General features: G+C 57.8%; 2 protein-coding genes across 2 annotated transcripts; both read right to left on the bottom strand.

The window, feature by feature from the left end:
• Window positions 1-547: 547 nt before the first annotated feature.
• Window positions 548-3,201, bottom strand: COLE_06389 (uncharacterized protein; the record flags this gene model as incomplete). The annotated part of the gene is made up of 10 exons (XM_018424273.2): window positions 548-766; window positions 816-1,413; window positions 1,458-1,603; window positions 1,638-2,206; window positions 2,247-2,613; window positions 2,646-2,708; window positions 2,743-2,876; window positions 2,918-3,033; window positions 3,068-3,158; window positions 3,195-3,201. The coding sequence occupies 10 exons, from the start codon at window positions 3,199-3,201 to the stop codon at window positions 548-550; spliced, it is 2,310 nt and encodes a 769-aa protein (XP_018276034.2).
• A 2,931-nt stretch (window positions 3,202-6,132) lies between these two features.
• COLE_06388 (uncharacterized protein) lies at window positions 6,133-7,227 on the bottom strand (the record flags this gene model as incomplete). The annotated part of the gene is made up of 2 exons (XM_018425574.1): window positions 6,133-6,578; window positions 6,612-7,227. 2 exons carry the CDS (start codon window positions 7,225-7,227, stop codon window positions 6,133-6,135), a joined length of 1,062 nt encoding a protein of 353 aa, XP_018276036.1.
• Window positions 7,228-12,105: the final 4,878 nt, after the last annotated feature.

Here is a 12,105-nt window from a genome sequence, read left to right as displayed (position 1 = left end):
TCGTCGCTTGCATGAGCCGCCTTGGCGCGCACATGGCACACGCATTGCGTCCACCACATCACCATACACGGCGGTACGGCGAGTTGTACGGCCCGCTCGGCTCGGATCGATTCCGCCCGGGCGACCGATGATTTTCCACGGCCACCCCACCCCCGCGTCGGGATCCCCATGGGCGGATCCCTGAATCGGCACACCCGCCCGCAATGTGGCACCGCGCGGAAAATTGCAATCGGCCCGGAGCTCGCCAATATCGTCTCGAAGTGACTATCCACCTATCCATCCCCGGTTCCCGCTCAAACCCCGAACAACATCACTTCTCTTGCGTTTTGTTGAACACTGGAACTTTGTTGCATAACCATTGTCTCCACCAGTCTCGTTGTACACCTCGACTTTGTGTTCATTCCCGCGGCTTCGACTCTCTTCAGACATAGATTAGCATCTTCACCGTCAAGCACAACTACCAACCACGTTGTATATTATAGCTCTACCTTCGACAAGCATGCAAAGCAAACCCATTACCTTCACGCTCAGTTCTGCTTAGCTCTGTTCAGTACGGGCTGTTGACAATGTTGCTGCGCGAATCGCCACCTTGGCGCAACTTGGACACCGGAGTCGTCAGCGAAGCGCGCGATGGCGCAAGAGAGTTGCGCGTCGCCTTGGACAGCTGATTCTTGTTGGCCATGAGGACGTTGTGCTCGAGCGCAACAATGATGTTCTTGTCGGCGCCATACTTGAAGTTGTCGGCCACCACACGCGAGTCATATTTCTGACGTCAGTCCCGCGATACTCCACCAAGGCATCCTCCTGAATCTCACCTTGATCTGGTAGTCATCGGTGCGGCCCTGCTTGAGGCGGCGGAAGTTCCAAGTGATGATGTACTTGCCCGTCGACGTCACAATCGTCTTTTCAGCCTCGTTTATGCCAGTGTTGAAGCGCGCCGGTGTGAACGAGACAGGGTCCTCCATGTACGCTACATGCTCCGGCTTGAGCTGCAGGCGGCGTGGCACCGGCTTGCTGTCGGCGGGGAAGCTGCGGTCGAAGCCGAGCGACCCCTTGTACCGCCCATCCCCGATAAGAGTGTCGATAAGCAGCAGGTACGTCTTGCACGTCGCAACAACCCATCGTCCGTCGGCCGACACATCTACACCAATGATCGGATCTCCGAGCGGCGGCAGGGCCGTCTTGGCATTCTTGCCAATCGTGTCGAAAAGGCGGATGTCACCCTTGTTGGAGGCGACAGCAAGCTTTCCCGATTCCGTCGTCGCAGCCGCCGAGAAGTCATTCTTCGAAACGTACTGCTTGAATTGTGATTCCACCAGCTTGTTACCTGCCACACGGGGGTCAATTCGGAAGATGCCGTTGTGCGAGTGGCCGATGAGGGTCTGCTGCGGGTTCATCTGGGCGTACTTTGAGCTATTGTTAGCGACCAATCCCGCTGTTCTGCCTAGTATACGCACTCTGGAATAATGTTATTAACCTCAACATCGTCCGACACCTTCCACTCATCCACAATCTTGCCATACTCTAGGTCCATACGGTAGACCGAATTCTTCTGCAGAGGGTCAAGCATGAGCATATCGGCGTCTTGGTTGTGCAACATTATCTGCGGTCAGGCCGGGTGTCGCATTGAGGCTCACCTTATTCGGGGTGAAGTTGTTCCCGTCCATACCCTTGATGCGGTCGATGGCGGTGCGGAATTTGACTTTGTCGCGATCATGTGCGAAAACGCCAATCATGTTACCACGAGTGACGAAAGACATGTCGTTCTTGTAACCGACAGCCAGCATCTCGTTCTTGCTCTCGCGCCCGAAAGCCTCGTCCTGGCTGTCTTCCTCCTCATACTCCTCCTCACTCTCAGAGTAATCATCCTCTTCCTCCTCTGCCGGAGGCTCGGGTTCCTCATCTGCGTCGGCCATCTCGACATCACCGTCATTGTACGCGTCCTGGATGTAGCGCTGTTCAACGGGCTTTTCCTTGGCGTATGGAAGCTTGTTGCTATTCTCCCACATGTAGACGGCAAACTTATCCTTCCACTCCGAGAAGACGTCCTCGCTGAAACGAAGGCACCAAGTCATGCCCGGAAGGCCCTCGGTTTCACGGAACGTGAACATGAAAGCCCGGTTCGCGATATCGAAACGAGGGTTCATCTCAGCGTCGATGGGGAGCGAGATAAACGGCGTCTTGTTCTTGCGCACGACGATCCACGCTGCGGTCAGAATTTTCTTCTAAGGAGACATGTGACTCACTGTCGTAGTTGCCATTCGACAGCATATCGACGCTGACCTCCTTTTCCTGAATCACGAAGACGTCGGCATCCAGGTCGAAGAGGTAGAGCTCAGCTGGCGCGCGATGCAGGATCGGGATGCCTTCGAAGGGGTCCTCGCCGTCCGCCTCCTCCTCCTCCTCATGCGCCTCAGCCTGCGCCGGAGACACTGCAGTATCTACTGCTGTAGCAGTGGGAGTGCTAACAGCGGCAGGTTGGGGCGCGGGGGTTGACACCGGGTTGGTGATCTTCAGAGGGGAAGTCGGCGCAGACCTGGGCTTGGGGTCCTCGTAATACTTGAGCGCCTCGAGGTCATCATCACTCGCAAGGTCGTGAGATTCCGAGTATTTCTGGGGTCAGAGAGCCTTGAGCGATCGCATACCCTTTCATAGATGCATTGCAGGAGGGTGACTTCGAACATCTTGCATGTCGCGTTTCCTACGGTCTGATATCAGCTGGGCGTGGTTTACGACACTCACTTTGTTGGCAATAAACTCCCAGAGGTCGCCTTCGTCGCCGCTCAGATCCCTCCAAGCAAATGTTGCGTCCCCGTCCAACGACCCGAAGCGGAACCCGAGAGCCTGGTCGATCAAGAAGACACGCTCGTCATCGCCTGCTGTCAGTGCTGCAGATCGCTGCCGGACCAGAACATACTCTCTGCGTCCTCCTCAAGCAGTTGCTCCTCGCCCTCCTCGTATGCACGAGTAACGACCAGCTGATATTGGAACTCGACGCCGGTGCGGCGGATAGTGGCGACACAGTCCTTGAAGCTGGCATCAGCGGCGATCACGGAGAGGGACGCACATGCACTCGCGGGAACCCTTGATGCTGTCAGGCCGCACAAGGTAGAGCTGCCCAGCGGGGATTTGAATAAGCTCGGGGTTTGATGGGTTTCCTGTAGGTGAGCGTGTAGGAGAGCGCGGCGACATACCCCACATCTGCCCAAACACTGACGAGGTCAACAGGTTGCAGCAAAGGATGTAATCTACTCACAGGACTTGAGAACGAACATGGCCCAAGTTATGTCGGTGTCTCTGGAGTGGTCCAGTGGAGCGCGTCGACGCGTATAAAGATGCAAGGAGGGTGACGGAGATGATGGGAGGTAGCGTGACGGTGAGGAAGACGAGTGTGATGATGAGTGTGAGTTGTGTTTGACCCCGCCATGCCCGCCGTCAGGAGCTTGTGCCTGCTAATAGGACTATTACAATAGTTAGCTACTGCCGGGTGGCGAATCCAATAGGATAGGAATAAACTGACATCATCGTCACGTGACTCTGAATCCGAGTTGACTTCCATCCATGGACGCACTCCTATCTTCAACTCACAGTCGTTGAAGAAGTCCCACTTACGGCCTTTCCTGTAGTCTCTTCGTCAAACTTGACAAACTTGACAGCAGAACACCTACTCACGCCAACACCTCGTTGCAATCTTGCAGTCGCGTCGCCTTCAGTTTGGCCGCAGTCTCATCAGTAATAATGTCACCGGCGTCGACCACAATGCTGCATCTGTCATAAGGAAAGATCCTGCACGCTACGACGGACAGGGACCCGTGGGCCGTCAGTCACAGTCTGTTCAAATGCAGCACCAACTTGAGCACAGGCATCAGCACCAGCAGGGGATCCCTGGGCTTGCTGAGTCGGGGTCACCTTGCCCAGCTTTCAACGGACGCGAGTGACCCTCTCACAAGTGAACGCTAGCCATTTGTGCTCACCCATTACTCAACAAGCATTACTCTCGAGCGTCCCGTGACTGCACACGCGTCAAGCCCGGTGCAGCTGTCGCCGTTATCTCGCGTCCCTCCTCCGTTGTACTACGTTGTTGCATGTATCACATCATACACTATGACACAAGTATCGTATCCAACGGCCCCTCTAGAAGTGTAGACCTCTTCGCAGGTCGTAGTCGTGCAGCCGTGGAGTAGAGGTGCATCGAAAAGAAGTAAGAGAGTGAATGAACGCACCCATGACGTTCAACGGGGCCACGTGGTAATTGACGGGATCAAACCTGGAGACGCGCGTTGATGAGTGCGGTCATCCATGTTGCTGGGGTCATCCACATCAACTCTCCAATCTTCAACAACAGTCGCTCACCAACACGACTCATCATGGTGAGGACAGAATCTGCTTAGATGCGGATGTAACTACTTCAGCTGACACCCAGGGACAGGCTCCATCCAGTGGCAAGGGTGCCGGACACAGGAAGGATGATAAGGTGCGCAAGCCAGGCGGACCTCTTGCCGCGGTCGTCACTGACAAAGCAGAAGAAGGCTGCCCCGCCCAAGTGGGAGCCGCCAGTTCCCACGCGCGTAGGAAAGAAGAAGAGGCGCGGTCCGGATGCGGCGACGCGCCTTCCGCCCGTGTTCCCAACGACGCGCTGTAAGCTCAAGATGCTCAAGATGGAGCGCATCAAGGACTATCTGCTGCTGGAGGAAGAGTTCTTGACGAATGCGGCGTTGACGGCGGGCGAGGATCGGACCGCGGCAGACCGGACACGCGTCGACGAGCTGCGTGGGGCGCCAATGGGTGTCGGCACCCTGGAGGAAATTATCGACGACGACCACGCAATTGTCACGCTGGGGAGCGGCCCGGAGTACTACGTTGGCATCATGTCGTTCGTCGACAAGGATTTGCTCGAGCCTGGATGCTCGGTACTTCTGCATCACAAGACGCACTCCATCGTCGGCGTCCTTGCGGACGATGCAGACCCCATGGTGTCGGTGATGAAGCTCGACAAGGCGCCGACCGAGAGTTACGCCGACATCGGTGGCCTGGAAACCCAAATCCAGGAAATTAAGGAGAGTGTCGAGCTCCCTCTCACCCACCCCGAGCTGTATGAAGAGATGGGTATTCGGCCACCTAAGGGTGTTATTCTTTACGGCGTGCCCGGTACTGGCAAGACGCTGCTCGCCAAGGCAGTCGCCAATCAGACGTCGGCCACCTTCCTCCGCATTGTCGGCTCCGAGCTTATCCAGAAGTACCTGGGTGACGGCCCGAAGCTTGTGCGCGAGCTGTTCCGCGTAGCTGAGGAGCACGCGCCGAGTATCGTGTTCATCGACGAGATCGACGCTGTAGGCACCAAGCGTTACGACTCGACCTCAGGTGGCGAGCGCGAGATTCAACGTACCATGCTGGAGCTGCTTAATCAGCTTGACGGCTTCGACGAGCGTGGCGACGTCAAGGTTATCATGGCCACGAACCGGGTGAGTTCAAGTGTCGAAGTCCGCTGTGCCGTTGCTCATTGCAGATCGAGTCCCTGGATCCGGCTCTCATTCGTCCTGGTCGTATCGACCGCAAGATTGGTGCGCAGCATCTCCCCTTCTCAGCTGACACCAGAATTCCCCCTTCCTGACACGAAGACGAAGCGCCACATCTTCAAGCTGCACACATCGCGCATGTCGCTTGCCGACGATGTCGATCTCGAGGAGCTGGTCATGACCAAGGACGACCTCTCGGGCGCCGACATCAAGGCCGTGTGTACCGAGGCGGGTCTACTTGCGCTGCGCGAGCGCCGTATGCGCGTTACCAAGGAGGACTTTACCCAGGCGCGCGAGAAGGTCTTGTACCGCAAGGATGAGAACACGGTGAGTTCCGGCCCGTCGTGCCCATGTGATGTAGCGCTGACCGCCAGCCTGCGGGATTGTATCTGTGAGGTAGCGCGAGGGTATCACAACGCATGCATAGGTGTCTGTATACATGATCCAGACCGCGATTTCCCTTATGCTTAGCCTGCTCGTTGTTCAACGGACACTGACACTCACTGCTAAAACACACGGAACTGTATGTCGCCTCCGACACCTCGTCCGAATAGCGCGGCCCTCATCAGTGGCGCCCCTCTCTTGCCGCTCTAAGAAGTGATGCATGCCCTACGGCTTACGCCTTGACGCCAGTCCACATGGTCGCGACGCCAAAAGTGTAGTCCTGCCACGCGCCGCCCTTGCCCTCACGCATCGCACCCGTCTGGAAGCCAGCGTCGCGGACGAGTTGCGCAAAGTCGGCCTGCGACGGGAACCGCTCGATGCTCTCGACGAGGTACTGGTAGCTGGCGTGGTCGCCGGCGATTACCTGACCAAGGACAGGAATCACCTGGAACGAGTACTGGCGATACACCTCCTTGAGAAGGGGATTGGACACCTTGCCAAACTCGAGGACGCCAATGCGGCCTCCAGGCTTGAGCACGCGATACGCTTCAGAAAGCACGGCGGGGAGCGATGTGCAGTTGCGGATCCCAAACGCGATGGTGTACAAGTCAATCGAGTTGTCCTCGATGTGGGCGGGAAGCGCCTGCGCATTGCCGTGTGTGAACGTGATCTGAGGGGCTGATGTCAGTTTGCACTTCCTTGTTCACTCACTGTTGTAGTACATAGTTTGCGCAACGCGCTTGCGCCCCTCGTGCAGCATGTCGGGGTTGAGATCAACGACCTCAACCTCGATGTCGCGGGAGCCAAACTTCTCGCGCGCGCGGTCGAGAATACGCAGCGCAATGTCGCCCGTTCCGCCGGCGACGTCAAGACACTTGAACGTCGGGTTGGTCGCCTCAGGCGCTGGAGCAACGCCCGGCCGCGCAGGGTTACGGTGTACGCTCGCTGGGAGGCGGGGGAGCATGGTCGACACAAAGTCGTCCTTCCACAGCCGGTGGATGCCGAGCGACATGCTGTCGTTCATGACATCGTACTTGGACGCGACGGAGGAAAAGACAGATCCGACAAGCGTCTCCTTGTCAGTCTCCGGCACCTCCTGGAAGCCGAAGTGGGTGGTGCGGGGCTGGCTTGGGCCAGCAGCGGGGGAGGAAGCAAGAGTCGCGCCAGCCTGGGCGTGAGGTGCCGGAGGCGATGGAGGCGTGGACTGTTGCGCTGGGGACGCGGGCGGCGTTGAGCCAAGAGTCGCGCCGGGCGCGCCAGCGGCGTTCGAGATCGCGCGAACCTGCACGCGGGGCAGGCGGATATGACGAGCGAGGTTGCGACTCATGATGAATGTGTTGTCACCGAAGTATGCCTGCAGCATCGGGTCCGATCAACTCAGTCTGGAAAAACAGGTCTAATGTGGACACCATTAGCGGGTGCATTATCTCCCAATCGGCGTCGGGGTCCTATTCTAATGGACCCACGTGACACCCTCCACCCTGCACCGGTTCCAAAATCTTGGTCGGCGGCAGTCATCATCGCCCAACTCACACTAGACGGCCCAAGCAACATGGTGAGCTCAGCGGAGTGATGCTGGAGAGACGAGCCGTTCTGACAGAAGCGTCGCACTAAGCCCTCGGGCGCTGGCCTCGGAAAGGCTCTCATCAACCGCAAGGCCAAGGAGGCTTATGCACCGAAGGAGTCGCAGTTGGTAAGCCACTCTTCATATCGACTCAACTGACGGCAGTACTCCCTTGACGACAACAACCCGCTGGCTTCGGTCACGCACGAGCGTGACCTTGACGAGTTTCTCGCCAATGCCGCACTCGCTGACCACGACTTCACAACAGGTGAGTGGCGACTGCTTGTTTACTCGAAGGCATCTAACGTCAGAACGCTCAAAGATTCGTATCATTCAGCAGGTCGGCGGTGTGATGCCCCAGGCAAACCCGTATCTCCTCTCAGACGCCGAGGAAAAGCGAGTCGAGAAGAAGCAAGAGGAGGCGCGGAAGGATCTGCATGTCCCCCGGCGACCGCCCTGGACGCGTGCGACCACGAGGCAAGAGCTCGAGAAGCAGGAGCGCGAGTCCTTCCTGGACTGGCGCCGGCAGCTCGCTCACCTCGCTGAGGACAGCTCTTTACTGCTCACTCCTTTCGAGCGCAACATCCAGCTTTGGCGACAGCTGTGGCGTGTCATTGAGCGGTCGCATCTCGTTGTTCAGATTGTCGACGCACGGAACCCCCTCGGCTTCCGCTGTGCCGATCTCGAGGAGTACGTGCTCGACGTAGGCAGTGAAGAGATGGGTGACGAGACGACCGTCCCAGGCAAGGGCAAGCGACGAAACTTGCTACTCATCAACAAGTCGGATTTGCTCACGTACGAGCAGCGCTGCATGTGGGCCGACCACTTTGAGAAGATTGGCATCAAGTATGCGTTCTTCTCTGCGGTGGCTGCGGCGGCTGCCCAGGAGGAGCTTGATGCGCAGGAGCGGCGCGAGGAGGATTCGGATTACGGATCCGAGGACGACTCGGCGTCTGAGGCGGACGAGGAGGACAAGGAGGCCGAGGACAATGGGGTGACTGAGGACGACGAGGACTACGTCACCGAAAGCGATGAGGAGCCCATCTCCAAGAACAAGGGCAAGCAGCGCGCTACCGTGGAGGACGAGGATATCGCCGAGGACGTCGCTGAGGCTCTGAAACAGACAACACTCGAGGAAGCCAAGCAGCAGAAACCCGCGGGGCCGGCTCAACCAGAATCTGACCGCACGCGCGTGCTGTCTGTCGCAGAACTTGAACACTTGTTCATCTCCTCGGCGCCGCCCCTTTCCGACTTTGCCACCGAGCGTGATCCCAACCCATCCAAACTCATGATCGGTCTGGTCGGCTACCCGAACGTCGGCAAGTCTTCCACGATCAACGCCCTCATCGGCGCCAAGAAGGTTTCAGTCTCGGCGACGCCAGGAAAGACGAAGCACTTCCAGACGCTCGTGCTCACTGAGGATATCACGCTCTGCGACTGCCCCGGTCTCGTTTTCCCTCAGTTCGCCAACACGCAGGCCGACCTCGTGTGTGACGGTGTGCTGCCTATCGACCAGATGCGCGAGTACTCGGCACCCGTTGACCTGGTTTGTCGCCGCATACCCCGTGCCATTCTCGAAGGGACTTACGGCATTCGCATCGACGTGAAGGAGATCGAGGACGGCGGCACTGGCAAGGTCGGATGGGAGGAGCTGCTGAGCGCATACGCTATCGCCCGTGGTATGACTCGCTCCTCATTCGGTATGCCGGACACCTCGCGCGCGGCTCGCTACGTCCTCAAGGACTACGTCAACGCTAAGCTTCTCTACGCGCGCCCGCCACCTGGCATTGACTCGGACGAGTTCATGTCCACTTCCCACCAGCGTACCCTCGAGGCACTCGCGGCTCAGTACGCGGCCGGCCGCAAGATGCAGCCCGAGACACACGTTCGCCGCAACGCCGACACGTTCATTGCGCCCTCAGGCGCCTCCACCGCTGCGTCCGCCACCATGGAGGACGAGCGGCAGGAGCGTGAGCGCGCTCCGACCGTCAAGAGTGTGCGCCAGTCCGCCGCCACGGCGCCAATGCGTAGCGGCAAGGTGCGCGCGGCCGCACTCGACAACTACTTCTTCACCGAGTCGGGGCCTGCCCCGCGCCCCGTCGTCAAGGGCCGCTCGCAGGGCGCAGCGGACGCCAGTGAGGGCGGGCTCGGCTTCAGCCGCGCGATTATTGCGCCGCACCAGCGTCGCCTTGGGCCTGACGGTATGCCCCTGCTCGACGAAGGGCCCGTGCGAGTGCGCAACAACGGCAAGAAGCACTACAAAATCAAGGAGGGCAAGAAGCGTAGCGGGCGAGGCTACGACTAAGCCTGGTGCGTGGGACATAGACAGAGGGGCTCTGATGTGGGAGTGATTTGATCACATATGTCATTGCCGATGTTGCAGTCTGTCGTGCGGGATCGAGCCACCTGTATACGATATTCACAGACGATCGAGCTACCTGTATATCAACGACAAGAGAGAACAGCTTAGTGGAAAACTAACGGCCTGTTAACATGTCCAAGTCAGCTTGTCTGGATGGACTGTGCACGGGCAATGGTGGCGGGCGCCTCTGTGGCGTAGGAATGATCATAAGCGCAATGTGTCTGGAACATTGACAGGGTACGGCGGTGAGACAATGGTGATGGTGTTAGGCTCCTAGACTGCAAGTCCCGGCTCCGGCGTGTCGACGTTCGTACTGCGCCGAGCTGGGATCTCAACCTGCGGAAACCTGCCATTAACGAAGTAGGTCGGGGAGAGAATGTAGGGAGGGCCTTCCAGTTGGCCACAATCGTGGAGAATGTAGAGAGCAGCTTGTATTTTGCAGACACTCCCAAGTGGGGTGTTGTTTGGACAGGTTACCATATGATCAGCAGATACCTTGTGGCACCTTAGACAAATTCAAGCTGGACGAGGCCAAAAGCAGAGCTCATGTTACCGTTACCCATAAATACCACAGGTGGATAGAGTGAAGTGCAAGCCACACTTCCAGTCATGATTGGGGTCCCATGGCTTGCTACACTTTGGGCAGAGCGGGTCCTGTCGGAAGCTGCAGGCAGAGTGATGGCGATCGCGTGTACATGTCGTCTCACAATTAATCCCATGAGTTCGCGACCTCGCAGATGGCGCGAGAGGGAGTGATTTCAGAAGCCTGACAATGAGCGGCGACGGAACAAGGATCAAAGCTTGACCAGGCTTGACCTTCGGAGGCGCTTGCAGTACAAGCTAAATCTGTGCTGATGGATCTCTCATCCGAGGGCAGCTCGCGCTAGCAAATGGCGAGAGCTTTCGGCTTGACGGGAACGACTTTGTGCAATGAACGAATGGGCCGCAGCAATGACCGCCATGGGTAGTCATCACCAGCGGCCCAATACCACCAGACTGCTAACGACCCCGAGTACAGCCCGAGAAACCACAAGCGCACCCAGCGTGTCTCATCAGATCGTAGTACATTTACACACTGTTCATCTCATTGTGAGGCTTTGGTAGGTACTTGGCAGTCAGACAGGACGTCCTCGCAAATAGCCTTTTGCTTTGTACGTTCAGCTCACATTGTCTGCATTTCTATCCCACAGAAATCGCAAGGACCGTCTCTTTGGGGCGTGATACCAAGTAATTACTTTCGCCGCCGAGTTCCTAGCTGTGCCACAAACCCTGGGAACCGTCTTTGCGGTGATGCACCGCCATACATTAAGCTGTGTCGCGTCCGGGCGCCAGCGCCAACCCGCCTTCGCCCACAAAGATGAGATGGTGCCGAGCTGAGGGTCGGGCATATGAATCTACTTGGAAAATCCTGCCTGTCTCAGTAATATTATTGAAACGAGCCTGGGCTATCGCGCTGAGATTGCGCATCACACATGCAACACACAGCTCATCAGTTGCGCTGGAGCGTGCGAGAAATCAGTAGGGGCAGGTGTTCAGACGCACTCTGATCACGGATCATTATCTTTGCTTACCCCTCCAACCACAGCACAGTTGCGGAGCAGAGTGATGCCGCCAGTGCAAATGGGAATCGCGGGTCCGGCTGATTTTCAGCCAGGTACACTCGGCGGCCCGCCACCGCCGCGTCGGACTGGCATGGGGCTGGACATGATATGTCCGGTGGTCGATTGGAGGCTGTTCCGAGACAACGGAAGCCGCTCTAAAGCCTGCCCCGCCGACAGAAGGCGTCGGCCCGTCCCTTCTCGGAGACAAACAGCGCCGCACCGTCCTGCCGACCGACGACAAACCTGGGGCGAACTGGGGCACATGTCTTCTCGGAACGAAAACGAGGGTGGCAGCAAATGCTCGCATCGGAGCGGCGTTGAGCAGTTTTGTCGAGAAGCCCAGCTCCTCGCCGAAAGCGGAACGGTGTCGCGGATGTGGGATGGGAATTGGCAGTGGCGCAGAGCCGCGGCTCGACTTGATGTGCGGGAGAGCGATCTGCACGGACCGCAAGGGGCGTGCAGTTTAAGCGGCAAGTTTCGCTCTTCAACATCCCAGACTGGAAGTTGGGAACAGTGCGTGCAGAGCAGGTCAGGCTGATCATTTGGCCATGTGGGGCGGGCCAGAACGTCTGGACCAGCTAGAACAGGCATTTAGAGTTGGGCCCCAAATTCCAGTCGATGTGCTAACATCTTCTGAGCGGTGCGGGGTTCCGGGATGTGTGTTGGTTACTTGGTCAA

Source organism: Cutaneotrichosporon oleaginosum (assembly GCF_008065305.1).
Source record: "Cutaneotrichosporon oleaginosum strain ATCC 20508 chromosome Unknown ATCC20508_contig05, whole genome shotgun sequence".
In the NCBI taxonomy this organism is placed as follows: domain Eukaryota; kingdom Fungi; phylum Basidiomycota; class Tremellomycetes; order Trichosporonales; family Trichosporonaceae; genus Cutaneotrichosporon; species Cutaneotrichosporon oleaginosum.
This window is presented reverse-complemented; position numbering and strand designations above follow the sequence as displayed.